Consider the following 19605-nt stretch of genomic DNA (forward strand, 5'->3'; position numbering starts at 1 on the left):
TTGATGACATACAAATGAAAACTGATGTATTTCACCAAATTTCAATTTCAAATGACATTTAAAATTTGAAATACATATTTTTTGTATGAAATAGTGTTTTATGTGTATAAAAAGAATATTAGTCTGCTTGTGATGCATTGAAATTTAAATATAAGTGTGAAATGACCTATAAATTGTGTATGTGCACATATGACATGTCTGCTTCCATTATTGACAAGTGATTGATAACGTTGGGATTATTTGTGAAAAATTTGCTTTGCTTTTCTGGATGGATTATGCGATTGGTCAGTTTGAATTGAGAAGGCGTGGTCTGAGAGTATATAAAGGTGGACTGCTGGATGTATGGGAGACAGATGGATGAGTTGCCGTTTTGGAAGTTGCTGCTTGTGTGAAAGATGAGACAATAAACTAATGCTGTTCTCCGCTCAGTCAGAGTGATGTCTGCTGTTTTCTGTACTACACCTCTCTGCGTAACAGAGTAAAACATGCTTTTAGCTCCACTCAAAGAATTAAAGTCTACCTCTGGAATAGTTGCCACATGTTCTGGAAAAATGAATAAATACTATTTTTCCTTGAATGCATAGATCACAGTACCCAACAGCTATAAAAACCCCTCAAAAGTACATATGCTAATAATTTATAAGTGACATTATAGATACTAGCAGTGGGTGAAAATAATGTATTGAATTTGCTGTGACAAAGTCTGATTTCTTGTATTAAAAATGAATATTTCCATTTTTTTTCTGTATTAGTAAAACTATATCGGGCAGTGCACGTATACATACCTCTATTATCAAAAACAAACTAGTATATTTCTGTGAGTAATCTGTGAGTTATGAAAGAAAATGTAAAAAAAATTGTTACAATAGCACCTTGTCTCCTCCTAATTAATCTTACCTTTTTTGTATCACAGAACTTTATCAGTGTTTCTGTATTTGTAACATATTATTATATTCGTGTTGCTTGCACTAATTGCACTAATTGTACTAATTGAACTCACAAGTAACTGTATAGTCTAGCGTCTGAAAAACAAGTTCAGTTTTGCTCAAACGCTCCTTTAAAAGCCTTCAGTGGATCAGGGAGTACAAAGAGAAAGAAGGATAGGATATTTAACCTCCTAAGACCTGAACTCTTCCACGGCATGCATTTTTAATTTCTATTTGATATTTGGGCTGATTGGGACCTGATAAATATAAAAACAAAGAATTACCAGATTTGTTTTTACCTAATTTTTGTTTCTGAGAAAAATGAGAGCCACATATGAGGATATTCATTTGAAATTTCAATAGAACAGCAGTATAATGTCCTGGTTAGTGGATATCAGGCCCTTGTAGAGCAAAACTGAGTATTTTGGTCTAAATAGCCCAAAATGTGATGTCCACATATGTGGACGCCAGGTCCTAGGAGGTTAAAGGATATTTAACAGTAGAATAGGAGGCAGAGGCTTCAGCTTTCAGGCTTCTGCTCTGTAGATAAAGCTCCTGTTTTGGATTTAGGAGATAGACACCATCTCTACTTTAAAGATTAGGCTTTAAACTTTCCTTTTTGATAAAGCTTATAGTTAGGGCTGGATCAGGTGACCCTGAATCCTCCCTTAGTTATGTTGCAATAGGCTCAGACTGCTGGGAGATTCCCATGATGCACTGAGTGTTTCTTCTTCAATCTCCACTCTTAGTAACAGTTTTTGCACTCTGGCTCTCGTCCACAGTGTCTTTTGTTCTAGCGCCCTCTCCTCACCCCAGTACCAAATGGTTGCCTCTCCTTAAGCCTGGTTCTGCAGGAGGTCTTTTCCTGTTAAAAGGAAGTTTGTCCTTTCCACTCTCACTAAGTGCTTGCTCACAGGGGGTTGAGTGATTATTGGAATTTTCTCTCTAATATTGTCGATTATATGTTGTACAATGTTAAGCGCCTTCAGGCATCAGTTATCATGATTTGGCACTATAAAAATAAAATTTAACTGAAACTGAATCAAGGAAATGCAAATGCAAGAACAGGAAGACTAACACAGGGAGCATATACAAATCATCATATAGACAGAGAAAGACAGAGGAGGCAAGGGCAAGGAAGTAGTGGGGAGATAAGAAAAAGCATAAAAACAGGAACCAAAACTTGATAATATCACAAGAACAAAAAGTCAGTATTATGGTACAGAAAAAGTTAGAACAACAACATGAACATCCAGTGAGCACAGATCAAGCTTCGAAGTCATTGAAAATAGTGATTGTGTCATCTCAATTAATGTAAGTTCAATATCAACTCTCCTTTTACCTCCATTGCTTTTCACTGACTCCTGAGGGTCCTCATTATTTAGCTGTTAATTGTTCTGCTAACTAGTTAGCTGTTAGTTTGTGTCTGCTGCTTGATGGCGAGTATGTGGGTAAGGTTTATTTATATAGTGCTTCCAAAAACACAATTCTGTATTTCTTTATGTATGTGAGTTGGAATGTGAAAGCGTAAGTTAGTACAGTGAAAGTAAACACAGCTGCAGGCTAATGTTTCACCAAAGGTTTGTCATTACCTTTTAGTGATTTGATGCTTTACAGATAAATGATAAATTAAAGATCTCTTCCAACAAATATTCCTTTCATTTGATGTCTTGTGGTGGTGGACAGCTCTGTCTAAATGGCTGCACTGTCATCCAGGAAGACACTGCTCCATTAAGGACAGGTTAAAGATGATCACTCACAACAACTTAGTGGTGATGTGTTCCTCTGCTGGGATATGAATAGCTAAACCAGGCCAACGCTCACCTCATTTACCCTTTATTTGTCTGTCTGTAATTCATATATACAAACTCTAATTTGCTATGAAATAATTTTTACATAATTATTTGATCCCCTGCAGTTGTGCGTATAAATCACACATGTGCACAGAATCAGTTTTTTCCATTCCAGGATCTCCACCACCACAGGTATGACCAAAGTTGTCAAAGGGACAAGGTTGTAGACCTGTACAAGGCTGGAATGGACTACAAGACCATCAGGAGGAAGCTTGGTGAGAAGGTGACAACTGTTGGTGTGATTTAGTTTTTTTGGAAATGAAAGAAATATAAAATAACCATCAATTGCCCTCAGTCTGAAACTCAATGCACCATCTTGGCTTGTGGGGTGAAGATGAGAAATGTGATGGATCAGCCCAAAACTACACAGGAGGACCTTGTTGGTCTAAAGGCAGCTAGGACCACAGCCACTAAGAACATCACTGGTAAGACACTGTGCTGTAATGCCCACAAGGTCTTCCTGCTCAAGAAACACATATGCAGGCCTGCCTTAAGTTTGCCAGTGAACATGTCAATAATTCAAAGAAGGCTTGGGAGAAAGTGCTGTGGTCAGATGAAACCAAACTGAAGCTTTCTGGCTTCAACTTGACTCGCCGTGTTTGGAGGAAGTGAAATGCTGAGCGTGACGCAAAGAACACCATCACCACAGTCAAGCATGGAGGTGGAAATCTTATGCTTTGGGGCTGTTTTTCTGCTAAGGGTACAGAACAACTTCACTACACTGAGCAGCAAATTGTTACAGGCATGGCCATTTAAGGGTGAAGCCTGATGGGAAATGTATTCCGGGTGGTGAAGGGACGTGTGGGACTGCCCCATTGTTGTGGGTGTGTGTGTGGACCGAGGGAGAGAGGAAAAAGGGGAAAAATAACGAGTAGCCACAGAAGAGATGGAAAGACAAGTATTAAAAGGAATATAATAACTCCCACGGCAGCCAGAGTTGTGCCGGCGATGCTCGCTGTGAGTAAACTGTTACAGCCCGCTGTACACGGTGTTCCCGCCTTGGAGAAGAAATAAAGTTCGGTGAAGCAGTTTTCCTACGCCTCCTTCTATCTTTTTACTAGCGGATTTGACCTGTATAGTAAGCTAGTTACCGGCTACGAGCCAGTCATGGAACCTGAAGCAACAGCCGGAGGTTTCCTTACTACGGTTCAGGGCCGTGGATCTGACGAGGTAACAAAATGGAAGGGACCATGAACTGTAAAATCATGAACAAGGACCTCCTTCCCTTAGTCTGAATGCTAAAGATAGTTTGCGGATGTGTCTTTCAGTATAACAATAATCCAAAACATACCACAAAGTCAACAAAGGAAGGGCTGAAGGAGAAGCACATTAAGGTTGTGGAGTGGCCCAGACCTCAGTCTTATAAGAAACATTGGACGGAGCTGAAGCTCTGTGTTGCCGAACCAAGAATCCCAAAGGATTTACAGAGTTTCTGTAAAGATAAGTTGTCCACAATCCCTCTTGATATGTTTGCAATGAATGCCTGGTGACTATTTACAAGAAACCTTTTACTGCTTTGCTTACCAACAAGAGTTTCTCTGCCAGGTACTTGCTGACATGCAAATCAATTTATAACTTTTATGTAACTTGTATGTCAGGCCGGGGTCTTTCTGTGTGGAGTTTACATGTTCTCCCCGTGTTTGCGTGGGTTCCCTCCAGGGACTCTGGCTTCCTCCCACCTTCCAAAGACATACAGTTAGTGAGGATAGGTTAATTGATTAATCTAAATTGCCCATACGTGTGAATGCGGGAGTGGATTTAGTGCAAATGGTTGTCTGTCTCTGTGTGTTGGCCCTGCGACAGACTGTCCAGGGTGTACCCCGCCTCTCGCCCTATGATAGTTGGGATAGGCTCCAGCGCCCCCCGCGACCCTGAGAAGGATAAGGGGAAGTGAATGGATGGATGCTGTTTAAGTAGTAAATTGACCCAGGAATTGGGGTTATGATAATAATAATGGATTGCATTTATATAGCACTTTTCAAGAACCTCAAAGTGCTGTACAATTCCACTATTCATTTACTCACTGGTGGAGGCAGCTGCAGTTGTAGCCACAGCTGCCCTGAGGCAGACTGACAGAAGTGAGGCTGCCATATCACGGTATCGGCCCCTCACCAGTAGGCGGTAGGTGAAGTGTCTTGCCCAAGGACACAACGACCGAGACTATCCGAGCCGTGGCTCGAACCGGCAACCTTCCGGTTACAAGACGAACTGCCAACTCTTTGAGCTACGATCGCCCCACGATGATATTATACCTCTACATTGTTTCCCTACTTGTTACATGTTTTCTAATCAGGAAAAAAACAAAACGAGCACTGCTCACAGGAGGCCAGCCTTGGCTTGTGTGACTGCAGCACTTCTCTATAAATCACATGGGTAAATGGTCTGTGTTTCAGGTTTAACCACTTCCCATTACAGAGTCATACGGCTGTCAGCCTGCTGTTTATTGGAAACATCTATAAAAACCCATACAGTTTAAGTCAAATAGCCATCCTCTCTTCTCACCTGTCAGCGTGTACACACGTCGTCACCCTTAAGATTAAGAGTTTGACAACTTTATTTTCAATTAATGTGGGCAGAGGAAGAAAAATTAGGCACCGTCTAGGGGATGAGAGGACGAGGAGGAGAAAGAAAAGGGAAAATGGGGGAGAGAGAAGATGTGAGATGGACAGCAGATAAAGGGAAGATGGAGAAGAAGAGGAAAAGGCAAATGATTGATGGATGTGTATTTGTGTGTCCGCATGAGAGCGAGAGAGAGAAAGGAGGGAGGTGAACACAGAGAGAAAGAGGTGTGTGAGGGCACCATTAGAGCCTTGTACTATAAATCTCTGACAGTGCATGTGTGTGGAGATAACGGAGGGATGTCTCTCTCCATTCTGGCTCTGTCAGAATGATGTATGCCTCCCTTTCTTCCTTCCTGTGAAATATTAGCGGGGAGCCCTGTGCGTGTGATCTCCGCCAGCATGCGGCCGACGTGTTTGGTAATTCCTCACCTCTTATCAGCGCTCACATGAGGTATTGTAGGTGGGAGACTTGTGGTCGTCTGGGAAAAGAGGCAAAGTGACCCAGAAACACAGTCACACACATAGACGCCGGGAGACACACAGGAGTGAAAGAAAAGCAGGGAACGAAGAGAGAAACAGCCAACAGCTGACAGTGACAGCTTTCTTGATGGAGGGCCGCGTGCTTGACAGGTGTGATTGATTGCATAATGACGAGCACATTTCAGCACTCTGCTCTTCATTTAGCTGACAGCATTTTCTTTATGGCACCTTGTGTTATGGTATCATAATCATGCCAGTGCTGCTGGAGCACCCCAGAAATAAATCTTTATAATCCCCACCACCACACGAGGAGATGCAGCAGAGCTGTTCGGGCCCGTCTGTCTCCTCCGTGCCGTTTGAAATGGCCGCCTCGCCTGTCGGTCAGATTACCTCATCGTTCAGCTGCACCACAGACAGGGAGGAAAAGGGGGAGGAGGGGAATGAAGGAGGGTGTGTTTGTTTTTAATGTCGCCACTGTATACTACTGAAGTGAATTTTAACAATCAAGATGTTACTGAAGTGCACATTTTTATACATAGTTCTCCTGTTTTCAGAGACTCAAAATCAGGTAAAAACAAAAGGTCTGTTTTTCGTACTCATCCAGAAATTCATGGACATCACAAATCCTGTGTTTCCCCTGAGATGCTCTGCGAGGCCTTTACTGCAGCCTGCTTCACTCGCTGCTTGTTTTGTGGGCCTCTCTGCTTTCGGTCTGTCAGATCAGGTGACTGACTTGGCCACTGAAAAATATCCCATTTCTTTGCTTTTGAGAAACTCTTGCATGTTGCTGCATGGTTAGCTTTGGGTTAGTATCCATTTACACTGTGATCAGTTTTACAGCATTTGGCTGAATCTGAGCAGAGCCGAGTATACTCGACAACAGCAAATAGCAACAAAAACTCAACACCTGTCATCAGATTCAGATTTTTGTATTATTTTAGGTAATATAACATAACAGACACATCTTAGAGTATAGGGAGTATCTTAATACCTTATACTGCCTGAAATGTTCTTTCTATGAATCCCCACTGCTTCATTTTTATCACTTTGCTTTAGTACTGTCAGCACACTGTGACACTCAGTGTGGTTAAATTTGCCACACAAACACACAAATACTGAAGTTTCTGTAAAACATTCAACACAATTATGATTTTTACAGGTGTTTATATAAAGCCTTGAAGAGAGCGACATAGAGGGACAGGTTAACCACAGATAGAAAGGCTGTCCAGTTGGCCTAATATTATTATTTATCTATTTTTAATCAAAGGCAATAAAGGTTTAGTCTGTGTTACTGGGAGGCTACACGGTCAAGCAATGGAGGATGCTTCATAAACCGGGCATTTACGTAACATTAGACCTGGTTTATGAAGCATCCACACTCTCAGATGGGGTGAATATGTGTGACTTTATGGTTAATAGCTTTTTAATATGATCATTACTAAAGCTGCTATAGCATTTACATCAAAGATTTCCCCGGATCTGACTGTCTGTGTCTTCACATTTTGCATAGTCATCTTAACACAAAGAAATTCATCAGTTTTGTGTGTGTTTTTTTAAAAAAGTTTTTATTTCTATTTAATGAGTTAATTCTTTTATCAAATGAGCCCACACTGAAGGCTCAGTGCTGCACAAGCGGATGGACAAGAGGTTGAAAATGAAGCAAGAAAACGACTGCATAGGCAAAAGTGGGAGGCAGATGGATGGAACGGAAGGAAGAGGAGGGGGGAGTAAAAAAAAAACAACCCTTGAAACGGGGATGAGTGAGTGAGAGACAAAGATGGAAAAAGAAAAGAAAATGAAGAACTACAGAGTTGACGAGAGAGGAAATGATGAATGGGCTAAAAGAGAGACAGATGGGCCCGGTCCATCAGTGAGATGTGGGGCAGAAAAATGGAAAGAGTAAGTAAAAGATCCGCTTAGGAAGTCAAAGATGATGATTACGATGATGATGTACAGACACAGTGAGGCACCCGGAGGCTGTAGCCATCCTTTTAAAGAGATTTCACATTAAATGTAAAACACGTGTAATAATAATAATAATATTAGCTGTAACCCCCGCCTCCCCTTGGCACATCTTACCACAAACGCACAAACAGGAGAGCGATTTAATAGTGAAATAAAGTGATGTGTCACTTATGACTGTTCGCAAATGCCACATAAAGTGAAGGAGGTTAAAGAAGAGAACGCTATGAAGACACTTTCCTGGAAGTTGGAGGAAGGAAATGAACCTGAAAAGAAATAAAAATTAGATGCTCCTTTTTCAAAACGGTCACAAATCTTAGATAATGTACTTCTAGTTTCGATCCCTTATGTATGCTTCTAATGCAGTTTTAGTTATCAAATGGTATCTAATTGCTTAATTTAGACCTATTGTGTTTTTCCTTATTTTCTCCCCTTTAATGATATTGTAGGACATTCTAGGAAACACACATCTTGAACAGAATTAGCTGATCAACATGTTTTATGTTGTTTTTGTCCTTGTTTTCTCTCTTGCCTTTATTTCAGGGAGAAGATTGTTACTATGTTATTTTCCAGGCACTATGACTCCAAAGACACATGTTAGGTTAATTGGTTATTCTAAATTAGCTGTAGGTGTGAATATGAGTGGGAATGGTTGTGTTAGTCCTGCAACCAGCGTTTCGCCCTGTGACAGCCTAGATAGGCTCCACCACACTCATAATTGGATAAGCAGGAAAAAAAATGAGGTATATGGAAGTTTGTTGTCACACTTATGTGTTCTCAGTAAACTCAAAGCCTAATCTAGTAGGGAATTGCCATAGCTCAGTATAAAGTCTTCAAACAGGTGTGAACATCTCAGTTTCCATCTAAAATCATCTTTATGTTTCGGATGGGTAACCTTAGAAAGAAAGAAAGAAAAAAAAGAGGTCAGAGCAATCAGGCACAACTTTATGACCACCTGCCTTTTATTGTGTTGGTCCCCCTTCTGCTGCCAAAACAGCCCTGAGCTATTGAGACATAGACTCCACCAGAACCTTGAAACTGTGCTATCGTATCTGGTACGAAGACGTTACGTTAGCAACAGATCCTTTAAGCCAGCGGTCTCCAACCTTTTTTGCGCCACGGACCGGTTTATGCCCGACAATATTTTGTATATGTTTATGTATCATCATTCAGATTGCATGAAATTCAACAAAAAAACACTTTCCCCTGGAAGTTTGCACGTCTACCACCATGTTTGCTGAATCCTCCCATGGCTTTGATTTCAGGATTCTTTAAACATCAGCTCTCTCTCTGTGAAGATGATAAGCGATGCTGCATGACAGGGAAAAGATGTGGTATAAGGCAGCGGTCCCCAACCTTTTTTGCGCCACGGACCGGTTTATGCCCGACAATATTTTCATGGACCGGCCTTTAAGGTGTCACGGATAAATACAACAAAATAAAACTAGTACCGGTACCGAAAAAAAGAAAATTTATTCATAACACACGTGAAAAGACCAAGGAAAACCGAGTAAACGATAAAAACGATAACAAAATAACGCTGAAAACCGATAAAAACCCTGAAAACCATACATTTCACACCTGAGCCTCAACTCTCGTGGCCCGGTACCAAACGACTCACGGACCGGTACCGGTCCGAGGCCCAGGGGTTGGGGACCGCTGCTTTAAGCCCTGTAAGTTGTGAGGTGTAGCCTCCATGGATCAGAGGCCAAGTCAACACCTCAAACTTGTTGCGCTCCTCAAACCATTCCTGAACCTTTTTTGCTTTTAGCCACAGCCATCAGGGAATACTGTTTCCATGAAAGGGTGCACATGGTCTCCAACAATGCTTAGGTAGGTGGTACATGTCAAAGAAACATCCCCATGGATGGCAGGACTCAAGGTTTCCCAGCAGAACATTGCCCAAACCATCATACTGTGTCTGCTGGCTTGCCTTCTTCCCATAGTGCATCCTGGTGCCAGGTGTTCTCCAGGTAAGGGACACACACACCTTGCACAGGATGTACAAGCAAAATTAAATCAGTATGCAGTGATACAGTAGCTCGTCTGTTAGATTGGACAACACAGGCCAGCATTCGGTCCCCACATGCATCAATGAGCCTTGGCCAACAATGACCCTGTTTCACCACTGTTCCTTCCTCTGACTTGCTTTTCATAGACACTGACCCCTGCAGACAGATCCTTACGCTTCTAACACATCAGCTTTCAAAAGACAAAATATTCACTTGCTTCTTAATATATCCCACCCACTAACAGCTGCCACGATGAGGAGATAATGAGTGTCATTCACTTAACTTGTCAGTGGTCATAATGTTGTTCCTGATCATTGCATCTATTGTAACCGAGAAAGGCACATGCAGTAACAAACTATTTTTAGCTTCATGTGCTAAACAGGACTTGCGTGTGATCTAGATCTTTCTTTCTTTATGTTGATTTGTGATTATATCACACTTTAATTAGCCTGACTTGGCACTCTCACTGGAAAAGTGGATGTTTTCTTTCCCAGCAAATAAATCAATACTTGTATCACCTCACTTGTCCTGTTATGTAGTTATGTTGTGATGTCACAACTGGTATTTGGTGGCTCCCCCTCTGTCCCTCCATTGATTGTAATTTGCATTTATTATTAGCCTTCAGTCTGCTCGAGGCCGTGAGACGTGATGGTGGATCGTCACACGCCACATCACACTGACAGACCTGCGCAGATGCTTCATAAACACGAGGACATGCGCGTGAGTGTGGCACATATACATGCAAACCCACACCGCAGAGAGAATGTTTATGACGGCATGATGTTGCTTTGTTTTGTTAATGCTAATCTCTGTTAATAAAGCTACAGCGGGGACTGCGTGTTCCATCACACAAATACATGCTCCACATTACACATCGTGATGTCCTGGAGGAATCGAACTGTGTATTCTTTCACTGTCACGACAACCTCATCATATGGAAATTTGGGAGGAGCAGGGAGTCTGTCAAGGCGCATGCACCGAATACAACCAGGCTGGACCCTACTGAAAACCCTCGCCTGCGCTCTCTTTCACACACACACACTCATACTCATGCGCGCAATGAGAATGTGCAGGTGATCAGTGAAGTGTGAAATGATTCTGTTATCATGTCGTCTGTGTGGAATATATTTTCCCATCAAGCTTCCATGGCAGGTGTGCCTGATGGGTTTGTGGTGCTGGTGTGTTTTGGGGTGTGCATTTAGTTTCTGTCTCCATCTGTTATTGGGCAAGAAGAGTTGAAGCGGTGCACGTTCAAACAAGCATTAGTAGCTCGAGTTCAGCCTTTGTCATTTGACACCGAGAAACTCCAACTCCAAAATACTCCAAATATTTCTTCTGAGCTCAATGTATGTGGAGTCTTTGGATTTATTGGATCTTTACTTTACTTTGGAATAACACAGGCTGTCCCATATTAAATGGGAAAATCATCAGGCTTAAAATAAATAGCATTTTGCGCACATTTCAGCCCAAATTGAGTATGCATCTATCTGCTAATGACAAATAACAGGAAAATCCCAAAGCCTTGACCCTTGTCGAGGGGTGCAGTAGCCACCATGTTCTTTTTTTTTTTTTTTTTTGAAGCCAGAAGTTAGCTTGTGTGGATGAAAGGGTCACGTGCTAATTGATCAGCTATCTAGCTTTGTTAGCAAGCCATGTTCATAAACAGTAAAAGTACAATGCACAGGCCCGCATTTAAGGCAATTAGTGCAAAGTAACCGAGTGATAAATAAACAGAATGTCACTCACCAAAGCACAAGTCTCTTGGATGGGCTGTAGCCCACAGCAATTTGTAATATTGGTCACACAATCCATTAAAACAACTCCAGCAGAGTTGGAAAACACAACAAACTCCTACAAACACTGTGAAGAGGTCCAGTTTAATGACTACTAAAGTGAATGAGGCTTAGCAGACTTCTATTATGATGTCTCTCAATCACCATGGCCACAAAACAAATTTTCAATATGGATGAGTTATAAAAAAAAAAAAAAATTCCCCACTCAGAGCTGAGGTGTGGGGAAGGGGGAATGCATAGAGCCCAAAACTGTACAGACACACATTTAAAGTAACACTGCTAAATAAACGGGAGTTCTTGGGGCCTGTAGTCTTTGAACACGCTCCTGTGATCTTTATGTCTACGGGCGATTTTGGACTTACCCATAACTCAGGATTTATGATACTATTGCAAAATCCTCAGATGTAACCTGGTGCACACCTTCCTCGAAATGTCATGTCAGTGCAGCCTGCAACTATTGTGTTTGGCCTGTTCAGGACTCTCAAGTCTTCCTGTGCATGTTCAGCTACTATTCGTTGCAGTTTTTGAATTCATCAGTAAGAGAATAACAGTCATCAAGAATAATAATCATAGCACCTAAAAAAGGGCTCACAAATCTTAGGAAATTCCTCTAGTGAGGTTTATGAAACTAAAAACTGGAATTACGAACCTCTTTGTCTTTGAAAAAAAAAACCTGAAAACAACAAGTGTGGGAACCCAGGGGGAGGAAAAGTCCTGTCATCACATGTAAAACATTGGGACACGACAACACGGTAATTAACACATCATGCACCAGCACAAAAAAGCCAGCAATGATGTCGACAACTTACAAAAGTTACGTTGTAGGCTCTACAGAGGTTTGTTTCTTCCACTGTTGAATTCAGTTCAGTGCAATTCAATTCAATTCAGTTATAGTGCCAAGTCAACTTTTATATTGTAAGGTACAAACCCTACAGGTTGTGCAATTGTTAAAAATCCCAACAACTGCACAACCCCTTTGAGTAAGGACTTTGCAACAGTGGGAAGGTAAACACCTTTTAGGAGGAAGACATGTGCAGAAGAACCAGACTCAGGTAGCCATTGGCTACAACCGGTTGGGGGTGAGGGGAGGGAGACAGAGCAAAAAACACATGTGGGAGAGAGTCAGAATATAAAGTCAAAATTACAAATGATTAATTAAAGATTGGTTTATGAACATAAGTGAGTGAAAAAGAGGTGAGTGAAGAAAAAACACTCGGTGCATGATGGGAAGCTCCCAGCAGTCTGAGTCTATTACAGCATAACTAAAGGAGGATTCACCTGATCCACTATAGCTATAAGAGTTATCAAGGAAAAAAAGCTTTGAGCCTAATCCTTAAAAGTAGAGAGGGTGTCTGCAACCCGACTCCAAACTGGGAGCTGGTTCCACAAAGAGGAGCCAGAAATCTGAAGGCTTTGCCTCCCATTCTACTTGTAAACATCCCAGTAGGCCTTCGTCTGAGAGCGAAGTGTTTCATGTGGGTGATTACATACTGTGAGATATTTAAGATAAGATGGGGCCTGATTATTCAGGACCTTGTATGTGAGGAGAAGGAGTTTAAATTTGATTTTGGATTTAATCCTTCAAACCCTTGAATCTATGTAATGAAGAAAAGCCAACATGGCAGAAAAATGCTTTCTCCTCATGGTCCTTGTCAGTGCTCTCACTGCAGCATTTTGGATCAACCGAAGTCTTTTCAGAGAGTTTCTATATAATTATAAAATAATTATCTAATTATGTAATCATATTTAATAGCCCAGCCAAGAGATAATACATGTATAAACTCATTTTTCAGCATCACTCTGACACTGGATGTTTGTCATTTTAGAGATATTGTGCAAATGCAAGAAAGAATCCTACATGTTTCTTTAAAGTCATATCCTGGTTGAAAAGGCTCCACAGTCATGCCATTCAGAGTAAGTCTCGGGTTACAGACGATGTCTCCAAGATTTGAATTGTAAAGCAGAAAATTAGAGGTCATCCAGGTCTTTGTGTCTTTAAGACATTTCTGCATTTAACTAACTGTGTGTTATCTGGCTGCATGGATAGATAAAGTATCTCCTGCATAGCAGTGAAAATGTATACTGTGCTTTCTAATGATACCACCTAAGGGAAGTATACTATAATACCATAAGAAGTGGTCCTAACACAGAATCCTGCCCGCAAGATTCCTGGATTCCTACTCTCCACTTTAACCCTCTCAAGGCAGGTGTTGCAGATTTGCAACAGTTAAAAGCTAACAACCTGATTACCCCACATACATATTTTATGAGTTTTTTTTACTCAGAAGTACCACTGCAGGTATTCTTTTTTGCATTAGCAACACAAACTGAATTTGAGCCTGAGAGGGTTAATAAAAGCCCACAAAGTCTACACTGAAAGCACATATGCACACGCTTCAATGGCATGTCAGCGTGCACGAGACGGCCCCAAGGGAGTGCTCAGTGTAAGAAACTTCATAACCCTGCCTAATTGATATGTGGTTTTATGTGTGTGTATGAGACCAAGTGAGTGTGTGTAGGAGATGAAGAGCAAAATACACATTTAACACTCCAAGCTAACCTCACTTTTCTCTAAACAGCACTTCAGACTCTAGGAGAAAATGAACAGTCCTGCCAATCATGTGCTAATTTAGGCTCTCTGGGATGTCTGAGTCTGGAGCCTGTCAGTGTGACAGTCCATATCTCACTGAGATTTTAAGACAACCGTGAAACAATGAAGCCAAGAGCAGAGGAGACCTCAATCTATTAAACACGCACACACACAATACCTTATTGCATCTTCACATTTTCTCACACACTCACCGACACACACATTCATGACAGAGGGCAGCTCTTTCGATGTGTGCGCAGTTAATGTGGCGGTTACAGCTACTTATTGAATGAAATATGGCTGACATGGAGGGTGGACTGAGGCAGTCTCTCAAGGGCTGTGAGAGAACCCTTCAAACTCTTGAATATATGAGCTCAGAAACTGTAAACATGCAAATGCATTCTTAGTCTCTGCTTTATTTTACACGTTTGCAAAATTGTAAAGTTGAGGGTATAATAGCAGAAAATCTTTATAGGAATATAGCATGCAAGCATTGGATGAACCAGTATAAAACATTCAACTGAATTAATGACTCCATACACTGAAATTAAGCAAATTCTCTGATATGCAAAACAACTATTATAATAGTCATAAGTTGGCTCGGTCTTCATACTCTGGGCTCCCTTAAAAATAATGGGATGCACCAGATTGTCCACTGTGGACGTGAGCTGAGTACTGGGGTCGACACATAAGGGTGTGTAATCACCTGTTCGGAGTATCAAGTGTTTCATTTTTTTATCCTGTTGAACTTGTAAAACTTCATTTACTGCGTAAATCTTTTTATTAATGTAAGGGAAAAGACAGAAGGGTAACAACAACGTGTAACAACTAAAAAATGAGGCACTCGGGAATGTAACTATTTGTGTGTTCAGTCTGTGAGCAAAGAATGTTTACATGAAATGATTTGTTAGTGTTACATTCCATATTTAAAAATTATATTCACTGAGAAAAACGAGACACTAAGTAATTTTGTAATATTATTATTATTATTATTGTTTAACTTATTTATTTTCATTTTGATACTGCATCTCCCCCAAAAGCAGTCTCGCAAGACAGCAGTCACCATGAAACACCTATGGGCACTCATTTCTGCTTTAAAAAACAAAAAAACAAAACAACTTTATATCTAAATTCCCAGGACCATTGCTTCCATAAGATAAGATAAGATAAGATAAGATAAGATAAAAGATAGAAAGATAGAATAAAATACTATATACATTAGAATAAAGTACTTTACAAAATAGAATAAATAACACGCATCTAAATGTTAGAGAATTTTTAATAGATCTTTGCTGGAGTGCCATTCATTCATTCATTCATTCATTCCATAGATTTCAAATCATCATTAACTGCTTGGCATGTCTCTGATATAATGTCCAAATTTCCGGCAACAATGAAGGCCACAGCGAGTGGGCGTTACGCCGTTGCTTAGTAACGGCTGTTTACCTCCTTCTCCGACAGCTAAAGTAACAACCGTCAACTTCCACTGCAAGAAACTGTCAGAAATTCACAGAACAGGACCGCAGACTTAAAGCAGATAAACATCTTGTGCAACAGCAGGTGTCCGTGACGGTCTGCTTCTACTACCTACAGGTATGCTGTTTCTGTGAATTGCAGGCCCGTTGTTCACAGGCTGCTCATTCTATGCAGTTGTTGGGCAGGACACTCGTTGCTCTAAGTGGGTCACACATTTTTCAAGTTTGTCTTTTCACTGCCCTACACATCCTATTAAGAAGATGTATAATAATTATAATTAGTATTTTTATTGTGTCTTCACCTGGATGTTGCTTTCTGCTAAAGCAACTTGCAAACCGGATGGTGAAAAGATTTTAATGACAACGTTAGCTTCACGTGTTCCTCTGCTTGTCATCAGTATTTCATTTTTTGATTTTGTGAGATGACAAAAACGGTAGTTCCTGACTAATCACATTAAAACGCTCATCTGGTAGTTATTATAAGAAGACCATAAGCAGCAAGACTCTCAAAGGCTGCTATATATGTCTTGTTTTGGGCAACAAAAAACAAACATTATTATTCATTTATGTAAAGTTGTACAGGATAAGAGGTGTTTCTGCTCTCAGTTAGAGTACACATAAAATAAGTAATTAGACTGCAACTATGGGACGTGGTGAAGGGAATTTACACCCGGTGAAGATGACAAGAAATGAATTCTTTCATTGCTGTTGCTTTCAAAGTCTGTCCTACAGTACGCGAACAAGTACCAACACAGACCCCTGGAAAATGAGCATCTATATGTAAATGTTGCCCTTTATTCTGGACAGCATTTGGTTTTTATTTACACTTGTTCTCTGCATTCATATTGTTTTATAATGTTGAGCTGCTCTTTGAGTTTGTGTGTGGCCCACCTCTAGAGCCACACAGTATCGAAATTCTTCCAGCCAGTGATCAGACCAATGACATATGCCTCTGATACAGTTCTGACACAGATCACCTGTGATTTCAGGATTGGCTGAGCACCTGTGGAGCAGCTGGAAATGAAAGGCACTGAGACGTTAAAGTCCTCAGGCTCGAAAGGAACAGGTGGGTACAGGATAAAATGCAAAGCACGAAGGCAAAAGAAATAACATTAAAAAGTGATTATGGTGATGATTGTCAGGGGGACCAACAAATGCTCACGCACCAGCTGAACCTCTCCTCGTGTATAAAGCTAAAGAGGACAAAGAACAGACTGAGAACGTGAAGTGTGAAGACCTTAAGGCTCCAGTGGGGCTTTTAATGAAGGTATAGTAATGCAACTGGTCCAGCTTGTCCACACTTCATGCTCTGTCCACCGAGTGCTTTTTTCTTTGCATGTCTGAAATGTTTTTGCTTAACTTTAAAGTGAAAATGTTAACTTTCAGTTCCTCAGAGCTCTGAAGGACAAATACTTCCAGCTGGCTGTTAAACTCTGTCACATGAGTACGTATCCTGCGCCTGTCTGCTATACGTCTATCTGTCGGTCAATGAATAAGTCAGCGAGCCGTCAAGTTAGTCAATGCTGCCTCTTCTCTCCTCGCTCCAGTTCTCATCTACGAGCCAGACAATCCTGAGGCCTCAGAGTTCCTCCCATTGATCCAGAAGAAGCTGCTGGAAGGTGACAGTTGTCTTTGTACAAACACTTTAGGCTGCATGTTACAGACTAAACATCGAAGGTGTTGTTTGATTTTTCCATCAGAGCAACACGCAGAGAAAAGCAACGAGGAAGAAAGTGATGAGGATGATGATGACATTGATTCTGGAAGTGATGAGGACCCCTCTCATAGCTCAACTTGCTCCTCTTCATCAGCCTCAGATGATAATGATCATGGTGATGATTATGAAAAGGAAAACCATGTTTACAAACACAAGCCATGCCCTCCTGCTCATATTTACCCTTAAAGCTGTTCGACCTGTCTAGAAGGGACTACGTTACGTATATTGTGTTTATTTTAAGGCACACTGCTGCTGCCCACAGTCGCAGTCTTTTCAGTGTAGACACAGTGGCAGTTACATATTCTCTCATATTTTCACCTGGAATTAAAGGAGCTCATGTGGACTGAGCGGATGCCCTCATTTCCTGAAAATGTGAACTGATAAATCGCTGATAGATCAGCCGTGAAAATATACGGACAAACCACACACACGCTTCCTGATAAATCCGATAAACGTTTGCGCGTTGACCTGCAGAAGAGACTGTAAATGAATCCACTCGATCAGTGTCATATCCATTTTGAGAATCATTATGTGATTAAATGTAAAATACCTTAACCTGTTTGAACTGATGCTAAAAATGCATTGGAAAATACATCCCTGCAGTTTTATGACCAGACATGCCAAAACTGAACACTAGGAACACACAGCACATACAGTTAGCTGCTAACTGCTCAACACAAAGAAGCAGCTGAGGAGTTTCGGCCTATAGATCTGATGATATGTAAATGCTGCATTCGTGTTCCTCATTCTTGTTATAATAACAGATATTTAACAGTCAAAAATCTTCTAAGCGGTTATGTTTGACCATCACTTAAAGTGTCATCAGCAGTCTCCAACTATTGGTCTCCTAGCAGCAATCTGGACACTCTGCAGCCAACTTGGTAACCCCTTTGATGCTGACTCTAGCAGTTATGTTGAAACATTATCTAAACTGACTTTAATTTAAATTGTCACCGGGACATACAAAAACATGTTTATGTATGTCATCATTCAGATTGCATGAAATTCAACAAAAAAACACTTTCCCCTGGAAGTTTGCACGTCTACCACCATGTTTGCTGAATCCTCCCATGGCTTTGATTTCAGGATTCTTTAAACATCAGCTCTCTCTCTGTGAAGATGATAAGCGATGCTGCATGACAGGGAAAAGATGTGGTATAAGGCAGCGGTCCCCAACCTTTTTTGCGCCACGGACCGGTTTATGCCCGACAATATTTTCATGGACCGGCCTTTAAGGTGTCGTGAATAAATACAACAAAATAAAACTAGTACCGGTACCGAAAAAAAGAAAATTTATTCATAACACACGTGAAAAGACCAAGGAAAACCAAGTAAACGATAAAAACGATAACAAAATAACGCTGAAAACCGATAAAAACCCTGAAAACTATACATTTCACACCTGAGCCTCAACTCTCGCGGCCCGGTACCAAACGACTCACGGACCGGTACCGGTCCGAGGCCCGGGGGTTGGGGACCGCTGGTATAAGGAGTATGTAAATTTCACAAATTTGTGCATGAAACAAGAGAGACCAAAGTCATGAGTTCTTACTTGTTTTGTTTTTCAGTTTTCACTGTGGATGAGAGCTGTAACGTGACCCAAACAAAAGAACTGATTCTGGAGTCCATCTGGTCCACTATCCAGTCTTTTGTTATGGTGGCAATTAAATTAGCACAAATAAAATGTTAGCCTATGTAAACTCATAAGCAGTGAAGACCTTTTATGTGCCCTGTTTTAGTGCAGATGTAAATCCCAGCAGCTAAGCCTCCTTGTTGAATGCCATCAGTCTGAGTTTATCTTTATGCATCTCCACAAGTCACTTGTGAGTGTAGAAAGATATGATTGGCTCCTGATAAAGGCTGAATAAATTGCAGCGGCTGAATGAACATAATGGCTGGTCCCTGCCTGTGCACTGGATCCAGAGGCAGGCGTGAGGATGACAGAAAGGACACTAAGCCAGCGCCCGCCATGCTTTGAAGTCTCGGCGTTATTGTCCGTGGCGAGGTTAAAGCAGAGAGTAGGTCAGAAATTATGATGTAGGCAATGTTTTCATCTCATGAAGGTGAATATTACAGACAGTTCTTGCATGGACGGATGGCTCCTGGATGGCTTGTCCTGCTCGCTTTATAATACGTGTGTCCATTCTGGAATAAATGACCTAACAGCTTCCACAGGTCCCCAAAACCCAATCAATCAACAGATATGAGGAGATGGACCGGATGTCCTGAATATGTA

General features: G+C 41.1%; 1 protein-coding gene across 3 annotated transcripts in view; it reads left to right on the forward strand.

The window, feature by feature from the left end:
* The window catches only part of erich2 (glutamate-rich 2), a 48545-nt gene extending 29469 nt beyond the window's left edge, over positions 1–19076 (forward strand). Inside the window, exons 1-8 of one of the 3 annotated variants that reach the window (XM_084911726.1) lie at positions 7424–10514; positions 15639–15770; positions 16642–16718; positions 16795–16919; positions 17039–17096; positions 17200–17271; positions 17353–17484; positions 18938–19076. In XM_084911726.1, coding sequence (XP_084767852.1) covers positions 16673–16718; positions 16795–16919; positions 17039–17096; positions 17200–17271; positions 17353–17484; positions 18938–19059 — 555 coding nt within the window. In that variant the 5' untranslated portion in view covers positions 7424–10514; positions 15639–15770; positions 16642–16672 and the 3' untranslated portion in view covers positions 19060–19076. Of the gene's footprint in view, positions 1–7423; positions 10515–15409; positions 15771–16641; positions 16719–16794; positions 16920–17038; positions 17097–17199; positions 17272–17352; positions 17485–18937 lie in introns of those variants that run through there. The other 2 variants (XM_084911725.1, XM_084911727.1) reach the window with 2 other exon arrangements.
* Positions 19077–19605: the final 529 nt, after the last annotated feature.

Source organism: Perissodus microlepis, chromosome 18, assembly GCF_051167445.1.
Source record: "Perissodus microlepis isolate ML-2025 ecotype Zambia chromosome 18, ASM5116744v1, whole genome shotgun sequence".
Taxonomy (NCBI): Eukaryota; Metazoa; Chordata; class Actinopteri; order Cichliformes; family Cichlidae; genus Perissodus; species Perissodus microlepis.